At 41.1% G+C, this 27,003-nt stretch overlaps 1 protein-coding gene across 3 annotated transcripts in view; it reads left to right on the top strand.

Moving 5' to 3' along the window:
* LOC128694795 (anoctamin-4-like) overlaps positions 1-27,003 on the top strand; it is a 255,375-nt gene that overhangs the window by 39,241 nt on the left and 189,131 nt on the right. For all 3 annotated transcript variants that reach the window (XM_070094272.1, XM_070094271.1, XM_070094273.1), the window contains exon 2: positions 4,451-4,615. In XM_070094272.1, coding sequence (XP_069950373.1) covers positions 4,451-4,615 — 165 coding nt within the window. The remainder of the gene's footprint in view (positions 1-4,450; positions 4,616-27,003) is intronic.

Raw genomic sequence — 27,003 nt, 5'->3', positions numbered from 1 at the left:
CTGTTTCAACTACAAAATAAAGTGATCGGAAATTGTTAATTTGGCCAATTTAACACAAAGTTCAAAATATTCCAATTTCAAAATAGGGTCCAGAATGAACAATGTAGGCATTCCTGGCACTAAACTAACATTTCCTCTGTTCATTAGTTATGTTTTGAGGCTTTACAAATAAATTCCATTTTGATTTTTTATTCACATAATGAATTTTTATTCACACCAAAAAATAGAAGATTTACTGTTATGCAATACTGTAATAATTGTATAAATATCATCACCATATTTGTGAATGTATATTAGACCCACCAGCTGGTGTGTATTAGACGTGTGAGGTCGTTTGTTTACTCTTGAATATCGGCAAAAATTTAACATTTCTGCTACTTTGAGCTCAGTTTCAAGCCATTTCCAGTGCTAAAACCAATCAAAATCATCTCTATTTCTGTAATATGTCTTCCATTCTATCAAATGAGATCAAGAAATCGCAAATACAACTATAAAAAACATACGAAAAAACACTGCAAAGTTGCTGTTTTAATCGAAAAATCATGATTTCATTTTTTTTCTCTCATTATACACAGTGTGCTGCAGGATCTGTTTTATGTGGTGCACACATACCACATAGATGTATTCTCTCATATCTAGGCCCAAATGTACCACTCACAGTTTATCAGAGTGAGCTGAGCTCATGGCGTAGATCTACGGTTTGGACCCTGAACGTAAAGCCGTAGATCTACGGGACGGACCCTGAAAGGGTTAAATGTCAAAAATGTTAAGAGTAAATTGAAATTATAGTAAAAATGATAATTATTAATTTTAGTAAGTAATATCAATTGATAGTATTTAAAAAAAATATGAGGTAATAATATGGACAGAGAAAGTATCAATTCAGCTAATGTTTAAGCAAACAATAGTAAATAAGAAAATTACATAAGGTGACTTATGCTTACTAGTAAAATCACAAAATGAGGTAGTTGATTATTTAATTACTAAGAGATTGTACAATGAAATTTGAATAATAATGGAGCAAAACATTCACTACACTACGTAGGCTTTTAGGTTGGACATTGTTTAGTTATTCTCTGTAAGATTAGTATCCCTGAGAAATCGTGATAGATCATTCTCGTTCGTTATTGTGTACAGTTGACCTACATTTGTTTTCCTAACAAGAATTTTCCCATCTCGTGTGAAGCATTGGTGTATTGTGTCATTATTCTCCCGCTTAAGTTTTCTGACTCTATAAAGGAGGTTCTGACGTTTTTTGGTAAGACACTCGTTTATGTATACCTCTTTCTTTACTTTAATAGATGCAATAATTAAGTCTTTTTTCCTGTCATGTGAGTGGAATCTAAGCATAACACTTTTTCTACCATGGGATCCTAGTAACCTGGCTTCTTTTATTTCTGACTCTGGTACAATAACACTTGTTTGGTCCTTTATGATCTGCAGAGTAATTTCTTTACTATTTGTTTGGTTCATATCACTGGGAAAAAGTGGACTGTTAACTATTACTGTGTCCGATAGTTTATCTTGCTCAGTTTTATCTTCTTGGAGAGCAAAGTAGTCACTGAACTGGTTATCTAAGTTGTTCTTCCATTCTTTTACTGCTTCTTCATCCTTTGTATTAAGAGATATTATTTGTTGGGTATGGCTATCTATGACTGCTTGGATGGTCTTGTCACAGTTAGTCATTCCTGGTGTTGATAACTTTTGTTCAAGACTGAGGATTTTGTTCTCGAGTTGTGTCATCCTGGTGTCTTGTTTTGTTAGCGTCTCTCGAAGATTCATATTTTCAATAACTAAATTGGAGATGAATGTTTTTAGGGTATCTGGATCGTTGGTCATACCTGAGAGACTACTTGGTAGGTTGAATCCGGGGAAGAGAGGGGAGGATGGGCTGGTGGCAGCCATGTTTGTTGTTATTGTTGTGGTGTCGCCTTGAGCGGTGGTGAGTGGGGTGGTTGCTGGGCCGGCGTCCTCCTGGCTACACTTGTTGAATAGTTGATTTTTCGGTGTTTTCTTGCTGGCCTTGGTGCTGTTTTCCTCTTAGTGTATTCTGACCTAACCACTCTGAAATCCGGCAAACTCAGTAATCTGGCACACTACAGGTCCCAATGATGCCGGATTTGTGATGGAGGACCTGTACAATAAATTATAATTATCAGAACATAAAAATTATATAAAATAATATAAAAATGAGAAAAAATGTTATATCAGCAACACTTCCTCAAGCAGTAGGACTCAATGTTGCTGTCAGGTGAGCATAATAAGGGGTTAATCATCCAATTAATTGTTGCTTTTTTGTTTACCGGCAGATTTCTTCAGTTTTGGTGCACAAGACAATGTATTTTCTCTAGTTCCTGTAAATATTTGTCAATAAGATATCTCAAACAACAACTGAGAAAAGACTGAGAAAGGACTGATTTACTGAAAATGCCCTTTGGCAGGAAGGTATTCCTATATGGGATGACGTAAGGTTGTTTGGACACTTGGTGCCGAGAGAACAATGCTTATACGAATTTCTCATGGTTTCCTTTCCTCTAAATATCTTTATTTCACAAAAAATGAAGTTTGTTAGTTCTTGGAATGTTGCATAAAATTTGCCCTTTACTCCCACATAAATCCCAAAATATTTGGAATATATTTCCAAAAATGTACCGTCAGAAATTAGAGAAATCATTATTTTACAATTTCTGTGAATATTATTCCACTTAATTAAGTAATAAGGGCATACCGTAATAAAGGCATACTGTAATAAAGGCCCGCCATCTCGAAAAAAAAAAAAATTCGCGAAAATCACGTTTCAGTGGGTTTCTTAGTAAATTGGTGTTCTAGTGCAGTTATCCTCTTCAAAACACCATTTTCTATCACTGAAGGCCAAAGAATATGACATGGAGACGAGGAGTAACGCTTTTATATCGAAATATTGCTGGTGGACTCTCGCCATATTATGGCCTATTTTATTCAGTCTAGAGTGTATAACATGTTTGTATGTTATTTAGTGTTTATTATATCATATTAGATCAATTCTGATAGATAAATAAGCTGTAGAGTTGATATAAGCGTAATAATGAAGTGATTTCTCCTGGCTCTCTCTGGAGTGGGAATACTGCCGGTGTTCCCAGATGGTTCCTGATTGGCTAGAAGTCTACATATAAGCTCCGCCTACTTTTTTATGATGCCAAATAGTCAATTATTATATTAGAAAGAATAATGCAAGAAAAAGCGATAAAAAACAAGGAAAAAATTCAAAAAAATATATGGGCTGTGAGCAGACGTGCTACCCACATCGTTGTCACCATACCTGATATAAATTACTATAATTTCTTGTAGAAATGTCGTAGAACATTGATTATTGTACCATTGTGTTGCCAAAGAGTTAAGCTATTTTTCTACATGAATAACTCAGTTTCCATAATTTTTCAATTTTTTTTTTAAAGCGCGCAAAAAATTGGACGATTAACCCCTTAGTGCCAACTTTTTATTTTCATCCTATTACACTTAGAAAATTTTTCTGTGTATTTCAATAAAAAAATTTTTATTTTTCAAAATATTCGGGGCACTGGAGGAGAGAACGTATATATATGTTTGGACCATTTAGGGGTTAAAACACCGACTTTGAGGTGTATTTTCGTAAAGCATTTATGGTTGTATTCTCATTTTCTTGGTCTCATTTGATAGAATGGAAAACATATTATAGAAATAGAGATGATTTGGATTAGTTTCACGATGAAAACAACCTTGAAATTGAGCTCAAAGTAGTGGAAATGTTCGATTTTTACCAATGTTCAAGAGTAAGCAAATCACACCACACATCCAATACACATCAACTGGGGAGTTTAATATTCTTTCAATAGTGCACTGATATTATAAAGCAAGAGTAATATAAGAGGGGCCTGGAGACATGATTAATGAACAGAGGATATGTTATTTTAGTGCCAAGAATGTTTGCATTGTTTATTCTGGACCCTATTTTGAAATTGGCATTTTTTTTAATTTGCATGAAATTGGCCAAATTGTCAATTTCTGACCACTTTATTGGGTAGTTGAAATCGGTAAATGGGCGGTTTCTTGTACTCAATTGATAGAAAAAATGGAGTTCTAAAGAAATAGCTATGAGTTTGGTCGACTGGAACAATGGAATTGGCTGAAAATAGGGTTTAAAGTCGGCGAAATTGCCGATGCGTATATATCCCCGAGATCACTAACTTCGTAGGAGCATAGTTCCGTAAGTTTTCGATCAAAATTTGTACTTTTGGTGTCATTACCATCGGAAAAAGATTCTCTATAATTTCATAAGAAATTTTTTTTTTCAAAAGATTTTTCAACATAGAATGACAGTTTCAGAAATGGGCTTGCGACAGTCAAAGCATCAACTGTATATGATACACTGTATAGTAGTTTTAACTTATTTTTTGAAATCATAACCATGTACAATATCTGTTTCTTCCTATAGCTGTGTATTGTGATAGCAGCAATGTTCAGTGTGATCCTTTATCGCATGGCTGTGGTAATAGCCATGCACCAAACAGAATCAGACCTCTTCAGACGAAATGCTAAGATGGTCACCTCCTTGACTGCTGCTTGCCTCAACCTTATGGTCATCATTATACTTAACTATGTAAGTTGTTCATGCCATATTTCGATTATTATAATTCAGTAAAATTTTTAATTTGTTTTAAAATTCTTTTAATTGTTTGTTTGTATCCATATGAAGTCAGTCATGCATACCATATAATTTACTAGTGTCATCTTCATGAATATTGAAGTTCATTATATGTTTTTCTGTATAATTTCAAGTTCATTATAAATGGCTTCATTCAAATTGGAGAACTAGGTGAAGTCTTGTTGGTCTCATACATTGTTACATAACTGCAGCTCAGCTAAGTGCTCACTACCTGATGAATACACAGCCATCAAAGCTTGGAAGCACTATGGGTGTACTAGTAAGAAAACATTCACTCAGTACTACACTGATCTTAATTACCCTTGCACCTCTAAGTATGAGTACAAAAATGTCAGTACTTGGGCCAGTAGATGAAGTGAATAGACTGGGGGAGGAAGCCAAACTAAGTAATGAAAAATATTGTATAAGCTCTTATTCTTATGATACAAATACTTCTTCACAATTTTTTTAATATATCGGCTGTTTCCCACCGAGGCAGGGTGACCCGAAAAAAAAGAAATACTCATCATCGCACACTCCATTGCTGTCTTGCCAGATGCGTGCTGATACTGCAGTTAAAAAACTGCAACATATGCTTTCACAATACAGTGGAACCTCAGCTTAGGAGTTTAATCTGTTCTTTGACCTTCCTCATATCCAGCTTTGCTCGTATGATGAGTCAGTTTTCCCCAATAAATTAACTGAAATGGCATTAACCCATTCCAGAGGAATTCTAGGCATGACAGAATACTTCAGTATTTCGCTAATATCAACTCTACAGCTTATTTATCTATTCATCTAATATGACATAATAAACAATATTAATAACATAGGAACATGATATACAGTGGACCCCCGCCTTACGATATTAATCTGTTCCTGAGAGCTCATCGTAAGTCAAAATTATCGTTAGCCGAATTAATTTTCCCCATAAGAAATAATAGAAATCAAATTAAGCCGTTCCTGACACCCCAAGGTATGAAAAAATTTTTTTTACCACATGAAATATTAATTTTAATACACACAAACTGAAAAAGACATGCACAATTACTACTATACGAAGAATAGAATACATGACACTTACCTTTATTGAAGATCTGGTGATGATTGATGGGATAGGAGGAGGGGAGAGTGTGGAAGTTATTGTTTAGAAGGGGAATCCCCTTCCATTAGGACTTGAGGTAGCAAGTCCTTTTCTGGGGTTACTTCCCTTCTTCTTTTAATGCCACTAGGACCAGCTTGAGAGTCACTGGATCTCTGTCGCACAACAAATCTGTCCATAGAGCTCTGTACCTCCCGTTCCTTTAAGACTTTCCTAAAATGGGCCATAACATTGTCATTGTACAGGTTGCCAACACGGCTTGCAGTAGCTGTGTCAGGGTGATTTTTATCTGTAAAGGTTTGCAGTTCAACCCACTTTGCACACATTTCCTTAATCTTTGAAGTAGGCAACTTCCTAAGTTTCTCTCTCCCCTCCTCTGAAGCAGTTTCCTCAGGTCTGGCCTCTGGCTGTTGAAGATGATCTTGCAGCACATCAGTGGTTTGTTCTTCATTGTCTTCCTCCACCAACTCTTCCACATCCTCCCTACTAGCCTCCAACCCCAAGGACTTCCCCAATGCCACAATGGATTCCACAACTGGCATATGCTTCTCAGGGTTAGCCCCAAACCCTTCAAAATCCCTTTCTTCTACACATTGTGGCCACAGTTTCTTCCAAGCAGAGTTCAAGGTCCTCTTAGTCGCTCTCTCCCAAGCCTTACCTATAAGGTTTACACAACTGAGGATACTAAAGAGATCTTTCCAAAACTCTCTTTTGAAACATAGCTTTTGTGTAGAGTTTTTTGAAGTTTGAAATGACCTGCTGGTCCATGGGCTGCAGGAGAGGAGTGGTATTAGGAGGCAAAAACTTGACCTTAATGAAGCTCATATTCCCAGAAAGTTGCTCTGCCAAGTCTGAAGGATGACCAGGAGCATTGTCTAATACCAGGAGGCACTTAAGGTCCAATTTCTTTTCCATTACATAATTTTTCACAGTGGGAGCAAATGCATGGTGTAACCAGTCATAGAAAAAGTCCATAGTGACCCATGGCTTACTGTTTGCCCTCCACAGCACACAAATTAGCCTTGAGGACATTGTTTTGCCTGAACGCTCTGGGAGTTTCAGAGTGATACAGCAATAAAGGCTTCACTTTGCAATCACCACTAGCATTAGCACACATAAAAAGAGTAAGCCTGTCTTTCATAGGCTTATGTCCTGGTAGTGCCTTTTCCTCCTGAGTAATGTAGGTCTTGCTTGGCATTTTCTTCCTAAACAGGCCTGTTTCGTCGCAATTAAACACTTGTTCAGGTTTCAATTCTTCACTGTCTATGTACTCCTTGAATTCCTTCACATATTTTTCAGCCACTTTTTGGTCCAAACTGGCAGCCTCACCATGCCTTATCACACTCTGTATGCCACTACGATTCTTAAATCTCTGAAACCAACATTTGCTGGCCTTAAATTCACTCACATCACCACTAGTTGCAGGTATTTTTCCAATTAAATCGTCATTCAACTTCCTAGCCTTTTCACATATGATCGCTTGAGAGATGCTATCTCCTGCTATCTTGTTTTTGTTTATCCACACCAATAACAGTCTCTCAACATCTTCTATCACTTGCGATCTCTGTTTTGAAAACAAACTTGCACCTTTTGCAAGAACAGCTTTCTTGATTGCCGTTTTGTTGGCCAAGATAGTAGCGATGGTTGATTGGGGTTTGGTATACAACCTGGCCAGCTCCAAGACACACACTCCACTTTCATACTTAGCAATTATCTCTTTCTTCATTTCCATAGTAATTTTCACCCTTTTTACTATAGGGTTGGAACTAGAAGCTTTCTTGGGGCCCATGGTGACTTTTTTTGCAGTTATAAGCACTAAAAACACTGTGATAATATGAAGTGTACCGAATGTATGCTTAGATGTGGCTGCACTGGCTGGCTTGTAAACATTGGCACCCACGGGGCAGCTGAGGCCACAAGTGGGACGCGTCCCGGACGAATCACGTAAGGCGAGTTTTTTATCGTGAGGCGAGGCAAAATTTTTGCGCTCAAATGCTTCGTATGGCAGATTTAACGTAATGCGATGAGTTCATAAGGCGGGGGTCCACTGTATATACTACTAGAATGAATAAAATACTATGTCATTACGTATGTGGCTAGTGGTGGTGGCGGCGGTGGTACAGCTACCTTTATTGTTATTGTTATATAGGACCACCACAGTGACCATTCCTGCTCCTGACTCCATACATTCCTATGCTCTTATTATAACAGAAAATGGAGCATTTGTGAGGCAAATTGCAGTAGATCACTACTTAGTTTCATAAGGAAAGCAGTGTAAAGAAATTATGTGGTATGTACTGAAGCATTTACCTTGAAGAAGAAATGTTGGCAGTTGATGGTGGAGAAGAGATGCTGGGCACAGCATCTGACTTACTGAATGACTTATTGACTTGACCGAATGACTTACTGACTTAACTGACTTAACTGACTGACTTACCGACTTGACTGACTTACTGACTCGAATTACTGACTGATTTACTGACTTACCTGGACCTGGAGTTTACCCGAAGAGGGTTTCAGGGCTCAACACCCCTGCTGTGCAGTCTGAGACCAGGCCTCATGGTGGATCAGGGTCTGATCATCTAGGCTGTTACTGCTGACCGCACGCAAGCTGACGTATGAACCACAGCCCGGTTGGTCAGGTACTGACTTTAGGTGCCTGTCCAATGCCTTCTTGAAGACAGCCAGGGGTCTATTGGTAATCCCCCTTATGTATGCTGGGAGGCAATTGAACAGTCTTGGGCCACGGACACTTATTGTGTCGTCTCTCACCATACTCGTGGCGCCCCTGCTTTTCATCGGGGGAATGTTGCATCTCCTGCCAAGTCTTTTGCTTTCATAGGGAGAGATTTTTGTGTGCAGGTTTGGTGCCAATCCCTCCAGGACCTTCCTAGTGTATATTATCATGTATCTCTCTCGCCTGCGTTCGAGGGAATACAGATCAAGGACCTTCAATCTTTCCTAGTAGTTTAGGTGCCTTATCGTACTTATGTGTGCTGTGAAAGTTCTTTGTACACTCTCCAGGTCTGCAATGTTGCCAGCCTTGAAGGGGGCCATTAGAGTAAGGCAGTATTCCAGCCTAGAGAGCATAAGAGATTTGAAGAGAATCATCATGGGCCTGGCATCCATAGTTTTGAAGGTCCTCATTATCCATCCTATCATTTTCCTAGCACATGAGGTAAATACATACATTGTTGTGGTCTTTGAAGGCGAGATCCTCTGACATTATCACTCCTAGGTCCTTTGGATTACTTTTCCGCTCTATTGTATGGTTAGAATTTTTCGTATACCTTGATACATTTTTAATTTCTTCAAGTTTCCCATATCTGAGTAGGTGAAATTTCTCCTCATTGAACTTTACATTGTTTTGAGTGGCCTATTCGAGGATTTGGTTGATGTTTGCTTGGAGTCTAGATATGTCTTCGATGGAAGTCACTGGCATGGTAATCTGGGTGTCATCCACAAAGAAAGACATGGAGCTATGGCTTATATCTCTGTCTGTGTCAGAAATGAGGATAAGGATTAGAATGGGAGCGAGTACTGTGCCTTGTAGAACAGATGTCTTTTTTTTTTTTGATGTTAATGTCCAGGGTTTATTACCTGGACCTCAGCAATGAGAGTCGCTACTCTCACCGCTGGGCAACGGTGACAAGTGCTTGTAGAACAGAGCTTTTTACCGTGGCTGCCTGGGACTTTACTCTGTTTACTATTACTCTTTGTGTTTTATTTGTCAGGAAGTTGTAGATCCATCTACCAACTTTTCCCGTTATTCCTTTTTCCCACATTTTGTGTGCTATTACACCATGATCACACTTGTTGAAAGCTTTTGCAAAGTCTGTATATACTACATCTGTATTTTGTTTATCCTCTACAGCATCCAGGACCTTGTCATAGTGGTCCAGTAGCTGGGACAGGCAGGAGTGAGACCTGCTCTAAACCCGTGTTGCCCTGGGTTGTGTAACTGATGGGTATCTAGGTGATTGGCTATCTTGCTTCTTAGAACCCTCTCAAAGATTTTTATGATATGGGATGTTAGTACTGTTGGTCTATAGTTCTTTGCAATTGCTTTACTGTCACGTTTGTGGAGTGGGGCTATGTCTGTTGTTTTCAGTGTGTGTGTGTGGGATGACCCCTGGGTCCCTGCTCCCTTTCCATAAAATGCTGAAGGCACGCGATAGGGACTTCTTGCAGTTCTTGATGAACACGGAGTTCCACGAGTCTGGGCCTGGGGCAGAGTGCATGGACATGTCATTAATTGCCTCTTCAAAATCTTGTGGAGTTATAATAATATCTGATAGTTTTAGGATGACCAAACTTTGGGTTTCGTTCATAAAGAATTCATTTGAATTGTCGACCCTCAGAGTGGGCAGTGGATCGCTGAACGCTGAGTCATATTGGGACTTTAGTATCTTACTCATTTCTTGGCTATCGTCTGTGTATGTCCCATCCCGCCTAAGCAGGGGCCCAATACTGGATGTTGTTTTTACCTTAGATTTGGCATAAGAGAAGAAGTATTTTGGTTTTTTCAATTTCCTTTATGGCTTTTAGTTCTTCCTGTGATTCTTGTCTCCTATAAGATTCCTTCAGCTTAAGTTCAATATTTGCAATTTCATTGACTACTGCTTCCCTTCGTGTTTCAGTAGTTCTGTGCAAATGAGCGACTCTGTGACATACAGGCCAACGCCGCTTGTTGCCTATTTAGTCTGTCACATCGGAATAGGTTATAACCTGGGCTCCATATTTCGTTGTCATAATGATCCTTTATGTGGATCTCTGTGAATGTTGCAAACATGAGCAGTCCTTGATGTAAGGAATTTTGTTGTTTTTTGACAACTTTAGACCCTGTATGTTTTCAAAGACAAATGTCGTTGTATTGGTGGAATTTAGGGGGGGGGGGTTATTTGCTGGCTCTAATATCTGTTGTTCTGGAGTAGAGGCCAGTGTCCATGCCTCTGCTCCAGAAGTGTTTTCAGTTGGTGTAGGATTATTGTCATTTCTTGCCAGTCTTTTTTCCCTCCTGGTCCTAAAAATCCTCTTTCCCTGGAGAGGTTGCGGCTCCCCTCATTTGTTTCCCATAGTCTGGCTGGTGTGTGTCTTCTGGTCCCCTTTAGATGATGTGCCTGGCAGTTTGCATTGTAGCATTTTTCTTTCATGGATTAATGAGTGACACATTTCTGGGTGAAATAAGTTACAGGAGGGGAAGTTGCACTCTCCTGTTGTCATGTGGGTGTGGCATTTTTTGGGATGGTCATAGGTGCATGTCCCACCTGTTCTACCAGATATACCATGCCTGCAGATACCCAAGGCATAGTGTTTATATAGATTGTATTTCTGTTTCCTAGGATTTATTGTAGCTGCGTTCGCTGCTGGTGCATTTATTTTTCCAGTTTCCTCCCTATCTTTCACCAGGTTTTGCTGGTGGAAGCACTGAGGCATCATCCCATTTTGATCCATCTCCAGCTGTATCTCTATTTTGAACCTCTGTGGACTGAAAAATGTTGTCCTCACTGTCCTCCAGGACAACACTAGCACCCTCAGCACTGTCCTCCAGGACAGCACTAGCACCCTAAGGAGCACTGTCCAAGACAGCCCAATCCCTACCGCCCATCTTATTTTCCCAGCTGTCATACCATGCTGACGTGTCTTTTAGGAAGGATCTTTTATTGGTGTTCTTGTCTTTTAATATAGAAGTCATTTCCTCATACAGGCATATCTTGTTTGGGCAGACTCAAAAACATCTCTCTGAGTTTATGTCAGGTGTGGTCACTGGTTTAAAATCCCTGCATATACCATTGGACCATTGACCACAGAGATGGCAAGCAATCCAGGCCTGTTTTCGTCCCTTACCCTTTCTACAGACTACGCAGATCTTCATGGTGGTGTTCATCTTACAATACTTGACAACTCCCCTAGCTAGCTAGTCTATAATTCCTCAAAGTATTTAATTTTTTGTAACAGTTCTTCTGATTTGGCTTTATTTCCAATGAAACTGTTTGAATCTGCCTGAATCCGGCAAATCCAGATGAATCCAGTTAGTGGATCCAGTGAATCCGGATGAATCCAATTAGTGGATCACTGTATATTTTTTTACTAATAATCACCTTAACAGTAGATCTGTCTATCCGTATTATTTATTTATTTTATTTATTTATTTATTTTATGTCTTTGCAAACAATACATTGAGATTTTGTATTTACAATATTGGGTTGCAATGCAAAGAGAGCCTCTATTATGCCTGGGCATTATGGGCCAACTTAACATTATTGGCTTACAGTCTACTTAATACTAAGAAGTATATCATAGTTGTACAGTAGGATAGTAATTATTTCATAGTTGTACAGTAGAATATTAATTATAAATGAATCAAAATTTGTATAATACAAAGATATATTTATATTCTAAAATGCTTTTTGTGAAAACAATGATTCAATTATATTCCTGTCAACAATGGATAAAAGGTTCAAAGTGATTGTTTCAGTTATGATGTGGGAGTACATAGGTGAGTAAATGTGTACTGAGTATTTAGCATTTAGTCTAGGGTGAGTAAGTGGCATTTGAGAAGAGTCTTAAATTGATTTTCAGACTTGGTTTCTTTAATATCTTGTGGTAATGAATTCCATATTTTGGGACCCTTTATGTGCATAGAGTTTTTACACAGTGTGATATGGACACGAGGTATATCAAAAAGTGATTTGTCTTGTGTTGTGGTCATGTGTCCTGTTTAGGTTGGTGAAGGGTTTATATTTGCGTGTATTGTTCTGTGTATATAGTAGGCGCATGAATAAGTATGGATGTTCTTAATGCTGAGCAGATTCAGACTTTTGAAAATTGGTGGAGCATGCTGGCAGGAGTGGCAATTTGTTATCATTCTTACTGCTGCCTTTTGCTGGGTTATTATGGGTTTTAGGCGACTGGATGTTGTTGATTCCCATGCACAAATTCCATATGTAAGATAAGGGTATATGAGTGAATGGTACAGTGCCAGGAGAGCTGATTGTGGAACGTTGTACCTTATCTTTGATAGTATGCCTACAGTCTTGGAGATTTTCTTGGTGATTTGTTGTATATGTGTCTGGAACTTAAAGCTACTGTCAAGATGGATACCTAGGAATTTTCCCTCTGTGAGTCTTGTGACTGATGATCCATTTAGCGTTATGTTAATTGGATCATTTGCAGCTTTGTTTCCAAACTGAATGAAATAGGTTTTATCAGTGTTCAGGGTAAGTTTGTTAGTCATCATCCAGGCAGATATTTTCTGTAATTCAGCACTGACTGTTTGCTAGTATGGCTGTGTTTGGGTGGGAAAAGACATATGTAGTGTCATCTGCAAATAATATGGGTTTGAGTAGTTGTGATGCATTCGGTAGATCATTGATGTAGATGAGAAAAAGGAGTGGTCCAAGGATGCTTCCTTCTGGGACTCCTACTGTGATTGGTTGGGTGGAAGAGTTTACATCATTTGCATACACATATTGAGTTCTGTTACTAAGGTATGACTAGGTAGCTGAAGGAGTGGCCTCTGATACCATAGTGCATTAATTTGGAGTATAGCAGTTCATGGTCGACTGTATCAAAAGCTTTACGTAAATCAATGAAAATGCCCAGCGGGACTTCTTTCTTTTCAAGTGCGGTATATAGTAGTTCTAGCATGTGTATGATAGCATCATTTGTGCTTTTATTATTCCTGAATCCAAACTGACAAGGGTTTATCCGTCTATGAATTAATTTTTCAAAGATTTTAGAGAGCAGTGGTAAGTTAGATATTGGTCTATAGTTATTCAAGTCAGCTTGGTCACCTCTTTTATGGATCGGAGTGACCCTTGCTATTTTGAGGATTGTTGGGAAGGTAGATGATTCAATGGATTTGTTAAAGAGTGTTGCAATAATTGGTGACAATACTTGAGAAGCTTTTTTGTACATAAAAGCAGGCAAGTTGTTTATGTCTCCTGCCTTGTTTTTAAGGGTGTTTATGATGAGCATAACTTCAGTGGGGTTGGTTGGAGCTAGGAATAGCGTATTTGGGTAGGTACCTATGAGGTAGTCTGATGGACGGGTGTTTGTGCTTGGTATTTTGTTTGCTAGATTTTTTCCTATGGTGGAGAAGAAAACATTAAGTCTGTTTTCTGTTTCGGTTGGAGTGAGTAGGGGTTCATCTGATTTTGCTAGTTTGATTGCTTTGTTTTTGGATAACTTTTTAGTTCCAAGAATTTCAGATAGAGTTTTCCAGGGTTTTTTCATATCACCTTTGATGTTATGTAATCTATTTTCATAATACAATTTTTTAGACCTTATCAGGCTGGTAAGTGCTGATGAGTAAATTTTCGACTGTTCTCTAGTTATTTGACCCATTCTATACTGTTTTTCATATTTGTGCTTTGTGTTAATGGATTTGAGGATGCTTGGTGTTAGCCAGGGATTATTCAGTCTCTTTGCTGTGATCTGTTTAGTTTTTCTGGGGCAATGTCTGTTGTAGAGGCATTGGGCTTTTTTTAGAAAATTATTTATACATTCATTCATATCTGTATATGTTTCAAGCTCATTTTGCCAATCGATGTTAGTCATAGCTGCTATAAAGTTGTTAACTGCTGTCTCGTTATGTAGTCTGAAGGTTACTTTAGTAATGTCTTGTGGTAGTTTGCCCAGATTAGTTATGAGAAAGGTTGGGTAGTGGTCTGTAGTGTTGTCTGTGATTATGCCTGATTTTAAAGGGGATATGGTGTTTGTCCAGATGTGGTCTATTAAGGAGATGCTTGTCTTGGAGATTCTTGTAGGTTTAGATATTGCTCGTAGCAAGAGGCAGTTACTCATTGTGTTTGTGAATTCGGTTACTTGTGGGTCCTGGTCGCGTAGTATGTTTATGTTGAAATCTCCTGTTAGTAGTAGGTGATCTTTTTTTATGTGTGCATCAGTAATCATGTTTCCTAGTTTTTCACTAAAGTGATAAATGTTTGACTGTGGTACTCTGTAGATGTTTATAACTGTGAGGGGGTTTTTGCAGGTCTTTTGATTTAAATTTGGCTATGATATATTCTCCATGTTCGTCCCTTGTGCAAGATTTATTGATACATTCGAGTTGATTTGAGTAGTATATAGCTGTTCCTCCCCCTTGCTGGTCTGTTCCACAGTTGTGTATGGCCATGTAGCCAGGAATGGTATAGAAATCTGTTATATTAGGCCTAAACCAGGTTTCTGTGAGTGTGATGATTGATGTATTGGAATGAAGGGCATTGAGTAATGCTGTGAGGTCATTATAATGTTTGCTCAAGGATCTGACATTGTAGTTAAAGATGGTTATGTTATTGTTTGCACTGAGTAATGTCTTTGCTTGGTCTGTTGTGTAGTAATTACAGTTACTGGTTGATTCGTGTAATTCATTTTGTAAAAAGTTTACATCAGGATCTATGTCTGTAATCATAAGATGAGAGTAATTTTACAAACTAGATTTTCTGAGTAAAATGATATAAGATTTATATTGAATCTACAAGTAGACTTATGACTAAGATTCTGTGATTAATCCAAAACTTGTAAAAATTTGAAAGAAAAGGGATTATTACAGAATAGAGAATTCAGTTATACACTTAAGCATCTAATAGCACCTTAATTATTTTAACAAATGAGTTTATGAATTACAGTAGATATTTACAGCTAAAATAAAGGAGCTAACGAATATAATAATAAAAGAATATATTAAAAGCAAAATCAGTAGCACCTGAGGTAGTCAATAGCACCTGGAGTATTTTAATGGCAAAATAGTGAACTTATTACACTTTAGCCCCTGAGAATAGCACTTTGATTATTTTAACAATTGTGAATATATGAACTGAGGTAGTTATATAAAGCTAAAATAAAGGAGAAAATATATAAGGGACTAAATTAAGTAATGGTAAACCAAGTTCAATGGACATATAGTGACTATGATATAATATTGATTTGGGGGTAAGATCTGATTCGTAATGTATAATAAGTTAAGCAATTAATTGCACTATAAAAAGTAGAGAAATATGAGGTAACTGGTACTAGCTAGGAAAAGATAGTTTTGAGACTCACACAATAATGTAATTGGAATATATACTAATTGCACACACAATATAAAAGGGACTAAACAATGTAGTGGTAAACAGAATTAAATGGACAGGTAGCAACCATGAATAACATTAATTTGGAGTAAGATTTGACTTGCAACACAAAATTATGAGCAATTAAAAAGTAAAAAGTATTTGAGGTAAAAAAATATTATTTTTTATTATCACACTGGCTGATTCCCACCAAGGCAGGGTGGCCCGAAAAAGAAAAACTCACCATCATTCACTCCATCACTGTCTTGCCAGAAGGGTGCTTTACATTACAGTTTTTAAACTGCAACATTAACACCCCTCCTTCAGAGTGCAGGCACTGTACTTCCCATCTCCAGGACTCAAGTCCGGCCTGCCGGTTTCCCTGAACCCCTTCATAAATGTTACTTTGCTCACACTCCAATAATGCACAATAATGTAATAGTACAAGAATGGTATACAATACCTACATTGTGATGAAATTGAGACATGTGCAACATCTGGGTATCTTTATTGTAGACGTTTCGCCATCCAGTGGCTTTATCAATACAAATTCCAGGACATAACTTGAAGACAAGAGAACTATGTACAGAAGATGAGGTAATCAGTCCCTCAACCTAGCAGCAGGTGCGAAGAGCACCATAGTCGTGGAGATTCTGAAGAATCTCCATGACTATGGTGCTCTGAAGAATCTCCACGACTATGGTGCTCTTCACACCTGCTGCTAGGTTGAGGGACTGATTACCTCATCTTCTGTACATAGTTCTCTTGTCTTCAAGTTATGTCCTGGAATTTGTATTGATAAAGCCACTGGATGGCGAAACGTATGTACTACATATGTAGTACATACGTGGGAAATAAGGACTGTTTACATAAACATATGCACACACACTAGGTGAGAACAGGCTCTGCTGTTAGGCACTTGAATAGCTGTAGCACACACACCCACCCACCCACCCACCCACCCACCCACCCACCCACACACACACACACACACACACACACACACACACACACACACACACACACACACACACACACACACACATGCACACGCACACACACACACACACACACACACACACACACACACACACACACACACACACACACACACACACACACACACACACGTGGTTCTGTGCTTTGAATACATAGTAGAACTGCAAGTGGAGAGAATAACAGGAGTTGAATGGGAAAAGCCTGACTATAAAAGAGGGGACTACATAGGGTTGAAGAACTTCCTGCGGGAGGTCCAGTGGGACAGTGAACTGGCAGGAAAGCCAGTAAATGAAATGATGGAATATGTAACAACAAAATGCAAGGAGGCAGTGGAAAGGTTTATTCCCAAGGGCAACAGTAACAACGGGAAGACCAGAACGAGCTCCTGGTTTACCCGACGGTGTAAGGAGGCAAAAACAAAATGCAATAGAGAATGGAAAAAGTACAGAAGGCAGAGAACACATGAAAATAGGGAGATCAGTCGCAGAGCCAGGAATGAGTACGCACAGGTAAGGAGGGAGGCCCAGCGACAGTATGAAAATGACATAGCATCGAGAATCAAGACTGACCCGAAACTGTTGTATAGCCACATCAGGAGGAAGACAACAGTCAAAGACCAGGTGATCAGATTAAGGACAGAAGGTGGAGAACTCACAAGAAATGATCAGGAGGTATGTGAGGAGCTGAACAGGAGATTTAAGGAAGTTTTTACAGTGGAGACAGGAAGGGCTGTGGGAAGACAGCACAGAAGGGAACATCAAGAGGGAATATACCAACAAGTGTTGGATGACATACGAACAACTGAGGAGGAGGTGAAGAAGCTCTTAAGTGACCTTGACACCTCAAAGGCGATGGGACCGGACAACATCTCCCCATGGGTCCTTAGAGAAGGAGCAGAGATACTGTGCGTGCCTCTAACCACAATCTTCAACACATCCCTTGAAACTGGGCAACTACCTGAGAAATGGAAGACAGCTAATGTAGTCCCCATATTTAAGAAAGGAAACAGAAACGAGGCACTAAACTACAGACCTGTGTCTCTGACATGTATTGTGTGCAAAGTCATGGAGAAGATTATCAGGAGGAGAGTGGTCGAACACCTGGAAAGGAACAAGATTATAAATGAAAACCAGCATGGGTTCATGGAAGGCAAATCTTGTATCACAAACCTCCTGGAGTTTTATGACAAGGTAACAGAAGTAAGACACGAGAGAGAGGGGTGGGTAGATTGCGTTTTCCTAGACTGCAGGAAGGCCTTTGACACAGTTCCCCACAAGAGATTAGTGCAGAAGCTGGAGGATCAGGCGCACATAAAAGGGAGGGCACTGCAATGGATAAGGGAATACCTGACAGGGAGGCAGCAACGAGTCATGGTACGTGAAGAGGTATCACAGTGGGCGCCTGTTACGAGCGGGGTCCCACAGGGGTCAGTTCTAGGACCAGTGCTATTTTTGATATATGTGAACGACATGATGGAAGGAATAGACTCTGAAGTGTCCCTGTTCGCAGATGACGTGAAGTTGATGAGAAGAATTAAATCGGACGAGGATGAGGCAGGACTGTAAAGAGACCTGGACAGGCTGGACATGTGGTCCAGCAACTGGCTTCTCGAATTCAATCCAGCCAAATGCAAAGTCATGAAGATTGGGGAGGGGCAAAGAAGACCGCAGACAGAGTATAGGCTAGGTGGACAAAGACTACAGACCTCACTCAGGGAGAAAGACCTTGGGGTGACCATAACACCGAGCACATCACCGGAGGCACACATCAACCAAATAACCGCTGCAGCATACGGGCGCCTGGCAAACCTGAGAATAGCGTTCCGATACCTTAATAAGGAATCGTTCAAGACACTGTACACTGTATATGTTAGGCCCATACTGGAGTATGCAGCACCAGTCTGGAACCCACACCTGGTCAAGCACGTCAAGAAGTTAGAGAAAGTACAAAGGTTTGCAACAAGGCTAGTCCCAGAGCTCAAGGGAATGTCGTACGAGGAAAGGTTAAGGGAAATCGGACTGACGACATTGGAGGACAGAAGGGTCAGGGGAGACATGATAACGACATACAAGATACTGCGGGGAATAGACAAGGTGGACAGAGATAGGATGTTCCAGAGAGGGGACACAGGGACAAGGGGTCACAACTGGAAGCTGAAGACTCAGACGAGTCACAGGGACGTTAGGAAGTATTTCTTCAGTCATAGAGTTGTCAACAAGTGGAATAGCCTAGCAAGTGAAGTAGTGGAGGCAGGAACCATACATAGTTTTAAGAAGAGGTATGACAAAGCTCAGGAAGCAGAGAGAGAGAGAGGATCCAGTAGCGATCAGTGAAGAGGCGGGGGCCAGGAGCTGAGTCTCGACCCCTGCAACCACAATTAGGTGAGTACACACACACACACACACATGCACACACACATTGGAAGTTGAAGTTGAAGACTCAAGTGAATCACATGCACACACACACACACACACACACACACACACACACACACACACACACACACACACACACACACACACACACACACACATACAGACACACACACACACACATACACACACACACACACACACACACATACAGACACACACACACACACACATACAGACACACACATATACAGGATTTTACACCTTCCTGTGAAGTGACCCTATAACCCTTCCTTTCCCCATCCCCCCCATCTCTCTCCCTCTCCTCTCTCTCTCTCTCTCTCTCTCTCTCTCTCTCTCTCTCTCTCTTTCTCTCTCTTTCTCTCTCCCCCTTTCATCCTCTCTCGCTTCCTCTATCTCTTCCTCTCTCTCTCCCTCTCTCTCTTCCTCTCACTCTTTCTCTCACTCTTTCTCTCTTCCTCTCTCTCTCCCTCTCCCTCTCTCTCTTCCTCTCTTACTCTCTCTCTTCCTCTTCTTTTATCTCTCTCTCTCTCTTCCCTTGTCACTCCCCCCTCTCTCTTACATTTTCCCTCTCTCTCACTTTCTCCCCCTTTTTCCCTTCTTTTCCCCTCCTCCTAGGCTCCCCTTCTCTCTCCCTATCTCTCACTCTCTCCCCCTTTTTCTTTTTCTCTTTCTCTCTCTCTTTCAAAAAATGGTTGGGACTCGCAGGAATCAGGGATCAGATGACAATGGTACTGGTAGGGAGGAATGGATAGAGGAACAGTGGAAAAGGATAGAGCAAGAATGGGAGAGAAAATTAGGAGAGCTTTCTGAAAAAATAGAAAAAGAGCTCTCTGTGAAATGGGAAAAGAGGGTGGAGAAGGAGACGAAGAATTGGGAGGCACAAGTCGAAACTGCAGTAGCCAGGGTAAAGGTCCTAGAATTTGAGGTAAACAGGCTGAAGCAAGTCTCAGGGGTAGTGACCAGAGAAGACACACCATATGAAGATGAGAGGGTGAACAGGAAGGAAGGAGATATGAATTATGCTAAGGTCATATCAGCCTGCAAAGAAGGGCCAGGGAGTGGAAGGGAAGAGCAGATGGGTGCAGATGGAGAGGGAGATAGGTCGAATGCTGAGGCACAACCATGCTACCAAGAGCCACTGGAAAAATCAAGGGAGAAAATGATCACATACAGACAGGAACCAGAGTCACAGAGGGAGAGGCAATGGGAGAAGGAAAGGGCAAAATCAGTGATTATCCATGGGCTTCGGGAGAGAGAGGAAAGGACACACACTGAAAGACGGCAGGAAGAGAGAAAGGAGATTGAGAAAATCATCAGGGAAATAGGGGGAGAAGACATGGATGAGATTGTAAATTTTCAGAGAATAGGGGGTTATCTGAAGGGGAGAAACTGACCGATCAAGCTGATTCTCAGGACAGAAACAGTGCGGAACAGGATCCTCCAAGAGAAACCACAGTTGAAAAGCTCGGAAGAGTACAAGAAGGTGTTCCTAGACAGAGACAGAACACAAACAGAGAGATGGCAGCTGAGGGAGAGGACGAAAAAAAAAAAAAGCGAAAGGAGCTAGGAAAGGAGACAATGATGGAACCAGCAGAGGTCAGTCAGAGCAGAACAGAGCAGCAAGGTCAAGCACACACACAACTATCCTCAGAGCCCCACAACCTATCACAACATCCCAACACACAATACAATCCATACCCACAGCTTCCACCCAACCCCCAACCATAGACTCCCACAGTATACTACCAGGTCTCCCACCCCCACAGGCCCCCCAAACCACAGTGTTGGAAAGGAAACTGAAGGTATGGTACACAAACGCTGATGGAATAACAAACAAGTGGGAGGAGTGGCACGGAAGAGTCAAAGAGGCATCACCAGACATCATAGCGATCACAGAAACCAAGCTTACAGGTATGATAACAGATGCCATCTTTCCAGCGGGATACCAGATCCTGAGAAAAGACAGAAGGAACAGGGGGGGGTGGAGGAGTGGCATTGCTGATCAAACACCGATGGAATTTTGATGAGCTGGAGAGAGGAGACAGCGGAGAAGAAAGTGATTACATAGCGGGAACGCTTCACTCTGGTGGACCCAAGGTGATAATTGCAGTGATGTATAACCCACCACAGAACAGCAGGAGGCCAAGGCAAGAGTATGACGAGAGCAATAGAGCGATGGTTGACACACTGGCTGCAGTGGCCAGAAGAGCTCATGCATGCAGGGCAAAGCTCCTGATCATGGGCGACTTTAACCACAAGGAGATCGAATGGGAGAACTTGGAGCCACATGGGGGCCAAGATACATGGAGGGCTAAGATGATGGAGGTGGTACTGGAAAACTTCATGTACCAACACGTAAGGGACACTACAAGAGAGAGAGGAGAGGATGAACCAGCAAGACTGGACTTAGTATTCACCTTGAGTAGTGCAGATATTGAGGACATCACATATGAAAGACCCCTTGGGGCCAGCGATCATGTGGTTTTGAGCTTCGAATACACAGTAGAGCTACAAGTAAGTAGAGGGGGAGGCAGGAAGGCCAGGACAAATGAAACCAAACTACAGGAAAGGGGACTACACAGGAATGAGGAACTTCCTGAATGAGGTTCAGTGGGACAGAGAACTGGCAGGGAAGCAAGTTAATGAGATGATGGAATATGTAGCAACAATGTGCAAGGAGGCTGAGGAGAGGTTTGTACCCAAGGGTAACAGGAATAATGGAAAAGCCAGGATGAGCCCATGGTTCACCCAAAGATGCAAGGAGGCAAAGACCAAGTGTGCTAGGGAATGGAAGAAATATAGAAGGCAAAGGACCCAGGAGAATAAGGAGAGCAGTCGTAGAGCCAGAAACGAATATGCACAGATAAGAAGGGAGGCCCAAAGTCAATATGAAAACGACATAGCAGCAAAAGCTAAATCTGACCCGAAGCTGTTATACAGCCACATCAGGAAGAAAACAACCGTCAAGGACCAGGTAATCAGACTAAGGAAGGAAGAAGGAGAGACAACAAGAAATGACTGTGAAGTATGTGAGGAACTCAACAAGAGATTCAAAGAAGTGTTCACAGAGGAGACAGAAGGGGCTCCAGAAAGACGGAGAGGTGGGGTACACCACCATGTGCTGGACACAGTACACACAACCGAGGAAGAAGTGAAGAGGCTTCTGAGTGAGCTAGATACCTCAAAGGCAATGGGGCCAGATAACATCTCTCCATGGGTCCTGAGAGAGGGAGCAGAGGTGCTATGTGTACCCCTAACAACAATATTCAATACATCTATCGAAACAGGAAGATTGCCTGAGGCATGGAAGACAGCAAATGTGGTCCCAATCTTTAAAAAAGGAGACAGACATGAAGCACTAAACTACAGAACAGTGTCATTGACATGTATAGCATGCAAAATTATGGAAAAGATTGTCAGGAGAAGAATGGTGGAACATCTAGAAAGGAATGATCTCATCACCAGCAGCCAACATGGTTTCAGAGACGGGAAACCCTGTGTCACAAACCTACTGGAGTTCTATGACATGGTAACAGCAGTAAGACAAGAGAGAGAGGGGTGGGTGGATTGCATTTTCTTGGACTGCAAGAAGGTGTTTGACACAGTACCACACAAGAGATTAGTGTAAAAACTGGAGGACCAAGTAGGGATAACAGGGAAGGCACTGCAATGGATCAGGGAATACTTGTCAGGAAGACAGCAGCGAGTAATGGTACGTGGCGAGGTGTTAGAGTGGGCACCTGTGACCAGCGGGATCCCACAGGGGTCAGTCCTAGGACCAGTGCTGTTTCTGGTATTTGTGAACGACATGACAGAAGGAATAAACTCCGACGTGTCCCTGTTTGCAGATGACGTGAAGTTGATGAGAAGAGTTCATTCGATCGAAGACCAGGCAGAAATACAAAGGGATCTGGACAGGCTGCAGACCTGGTCCAGCAACTGGCTCCTGGAGTTCAATCCCACCAAGTGCAAAGTCATGAGGATTGGAGAAGGGCAAAGGAGACTGCAGACAGAGTACAGTCTAGGGGGCCAGAGACTACAAACATCACTCAAGGAAAAAGATCTTGGGGTGAGTATAACACCAGGCACATCTCCTGAAGCGCACATCAACCAAATAACTGCCGCAGCATATGGGCGCCTGGCAAACCTCAGAACAGCATTCCGACATCTTAATAAGGAATCGTTCAGGACCCTGTACACCGTGTACGTTAGGCCCATTTTGGAGTATGCGGCACCAGTTTGGAACCCACACCTAGCCAAGCATGTAAAGAAACTAGAGAAAGTGCAAAGGTTTGCAGCAAGACTAGTCCCAGAGTTAAGAGGTATGTCCTATGAGGAGAGGTTAAGGGAAATCAACCTGACGACACTGGAGGACAGGAGAGATAGGGGGGACATGATAACGACTTACAAAATACTGAGAGGAATTGACAAGGTGGACAAAGACAGGATGTTCCAGAGACTGGACACAGCAACACGGGGACACAGGTGGAAGCTGAAGACACAGATGAATCAAAGGGATGTTAGGAAGTGTTTCTTCAGCCACAGAGTAGTCAGGAAGTGGAATAGTTTGGGAAGCGATGTAGTGGAGGCAGGATCCATACATAGCTTTAAGCAGAGGTACGATAAAGCTCATGGTTCAGGGAGAGTGACCTAGTAGCGACCAGTGAAGAGGCGGGGCCAGGAGCTTGGACTCAACTCCTGCAACCTCAACTAGGTGAGTACAACTAGGTGAGTACACACACACACACACACACACACACACACACACACACACACACGTACACATGGTAATGCATTATTTACAGCTAGCAAAGTCAGGGTATTTCTCCAGAATGGTCTGTAATAATCCGCTGTGGATAAAATACTTTGCCATTTCTTGAACATTTCTGAGTGAGTTGTCTCTAAATTCATTAATTTGGTCACACTCCAGTACATAATGATGCAAGGTGTGGCAATAGTCCATCTGGCAAAGTTACATTTCGTTTGGTCTACATCTGGTGGTGGTGATTTAACCTGCCATAGATACTTGTAACCCAGCCGGAGCCGGGCGGTAGTGACATCCAAGAGTCTGCTTATCTTGTTGGATGCACTATAGACATGTGGCTCCTCCTGCATGATGGAATGATGATAGATGGACTGACTTGTGTCAATCTCCCTAAGTCTTAAGTCAATAAAGTTCAATTGAAGTTCTTTTCGTATTATTGTTCTCAAACTGCTAACTGACAACCCAAGATTGCAATCTACCCCCTCTTTGAAAGCATACAGCTTAGCCAATTTATCAGTTCTATCATGCATCTGAAGACCAATGTGAGATGGAATCCACAGCATGTGCACTCTGACTCCACTGTCCACAATCTTACCATACCTATGTCTGGCTTCTGACACAAGCATACCACAATTTATACTTAATGAGTTGAGATCATTTATGGATGACAGAGAATCAGTTACAATTAAAGTGTCAACCTTAGATACATGGACGCATTTGAGTGCAAGGAGTATGGCAAACAGTTCTGTTTGAAGGGTAGAGGTCCAGTTATTGATGCGTGCTCCAATTTCTTTATGGGAGCCATCACTCTGTATGACAGCAGCACTACCAGCTGCACCAGTGGACTGGTGAACAGAACCATCAACGTAAATAATTTGTGAAAGAGTGTTCTGTGTGACTAAGGTATCAATACAGCTTAAGGCATCATGTTTGGCTTCAAGATGAAGCTCTGGTTGTGATTTAAGAAGAATTTTTGGGGGAAATGGAGGAATGGTAGTTTGGAATGGGGTAATATCCCATGGAGCAGGGAAGTGTCTCTGTTGCCTAACTTGACATAGATCATGTAACTGGTTCATGCGGAGGCCGGTTCCTGTTTTTTTTTATCCATCTGGAAGGATGTTCACCAGTGCTGAGGAAAGTTTGGAGGGCTTCTGTGCAGGGGTTTGAATGGGCTAACCTAAGCATATTGACCCCAATAAGGATATTTCTTTCAGTAACACGATCTCTAATGCTTGGAATATTAAGTTCTTTCCGCATATTTAAAATTTTGGCATTATGAGGGCATCCTAGGATGATCCTCATTGCTTCGTTTTGCAGTTTTTCCAGCCCTCCAAGCTTCCAGTCAGACACGAGTGCAAGTAGTGGTGCCGCATAATCAACCAATGATCTAATATAAGCAAGATACATCATTTTCACAATTTTAACATTCGCTCCATACCTGGGATGAAAACCTGTTTTGGGTTTTGGAGAATCCGGTGGTGTGAATCATTATATCATCAGCAAAACTAACCATATAATGTTGGGGCTGGCTGGGCATAGCATTAAGTAAGGCATTAATCAGAATATTGAAAAGGGTGGGACTAAGCACACCTCCCTGTGGGGTTCCTAATTCAAAATCTTTAGTTACACTTCTATGTCCCTGGAACAACACAGACGACTTTCTGTTGGACAGGTAACCTTTAATCCAGCGGAGAAGCCATCCTCCAACATCCATTCTGGCAAGTTCACTAATGATTAAATGTCAGTTGGCTACGTCAAAAGTGGATTTAAGGTCAAGGAAGGTAGTGTATGAGCTGTCAGTGTGCAGAGTGAGAAAGGTGGTAATGCAATGATGCACAATCCCTCCATGCATGAAGCCATGCAACCAGGGAGACAAGAATTCCTTAATTCTGTGCATAAGACGATTAAGAATCATCCTTTCGAATGTTTTACACAAGCAGCTAGTAAGGGATATTGGGCGAAATGAGTTTTGTTGATTGGGCTTTGGAATGGGAATAATGAGGCTGTTGGTCTATGATTTATGGAGCTCCCTAGTGACATAGCTCATGTTATATAATTCAAGTAAAGGATTACCTGGTACTCGACTGTTAGGTAAGTATGTCTTATTACTTTGATGGTAAGGGTCTCACTACATGTTCTAGTGTGGGGTAGCTTTTACTTAATGGCCTTATTTGTCTAGGGGTAATACTTACATCATGACTGATCATCTTGAGTGTCTCTGATACCCTTTCACCAGCCCTCTTCACAGGTTATGTAAACTACTACTATAAAAATATAACTGTATTCTCAATAGATATGTACAGAATATACAATCACAGCCTCCATTTTCAAAACAAAATCTACACACTCCATGCCTGTGCTCCACATGGTGTGTTGCAACAACTCTTGTCCTTCACTCTTCCTGACATAACTCTGGGCTAACCAGTGTTTTGACACACTTTAGTCACCCTGGGTATGGTGGCCAAAACTTAAATTATAAAAACTCACCCCTGGAGCACACATGATGCCCCAAAAGATAGGAGAAGGACCCAGAGATCCTGCCAGGTTGAAGGTCAGCCACAGAGAGAGAGAGTCAGTGAGAGGGAGAGAGAGAGAGAGCCTGGCTAAGCTCCTCCCACCAAAACAAAAGACTGTTGCCAAGCACAATTCTCCAGTTACCACAATTCTACCACCTCTTAATTTTACTTTTACAAAAAGAAATACAACTTTATAAACTACTTATTTAAATTGTGTGTTTATGTGTCTATAGTATAACCTATTATATTGAGAAAAATAGGTTTGACCCAGCTGCCTCTCAGTCATAAGGTTGATCAGTCCTTCTGACATTTAGAGCAAAGTCCCCATCAATTCAATATAATTAGGTATTATTATAGTAACTGTTACTTATAAATACATGTTGGGTCCTATAGCCCCATAACACTGAGGCTCTGATCGACTTAAGTGTGTCATCACACCCCTGTGCAGCAATTAACTGCATCATAGTAGGCCCAATCTCCCTCACACTACTTCCTTGATCTCTGCACTGA

This window comes from Cherax quadricarinatus, chromosome 45 (genome assembly GCF_038502225.1).
Source record: "Cherax quadricarinatus isolate ZL_2023a chromosome 45, ASM3850222v1, whole genome shotgun sequence".
NCBI lineage: Eukaryota > Metazoa > Arthropoda > Malacostraca > Decapoda > Parastacidae > Cherax > Cherax quadricarinatus.
This window is presented reverse-complemented; position numbering and strand designations above follow the sequence as displayed.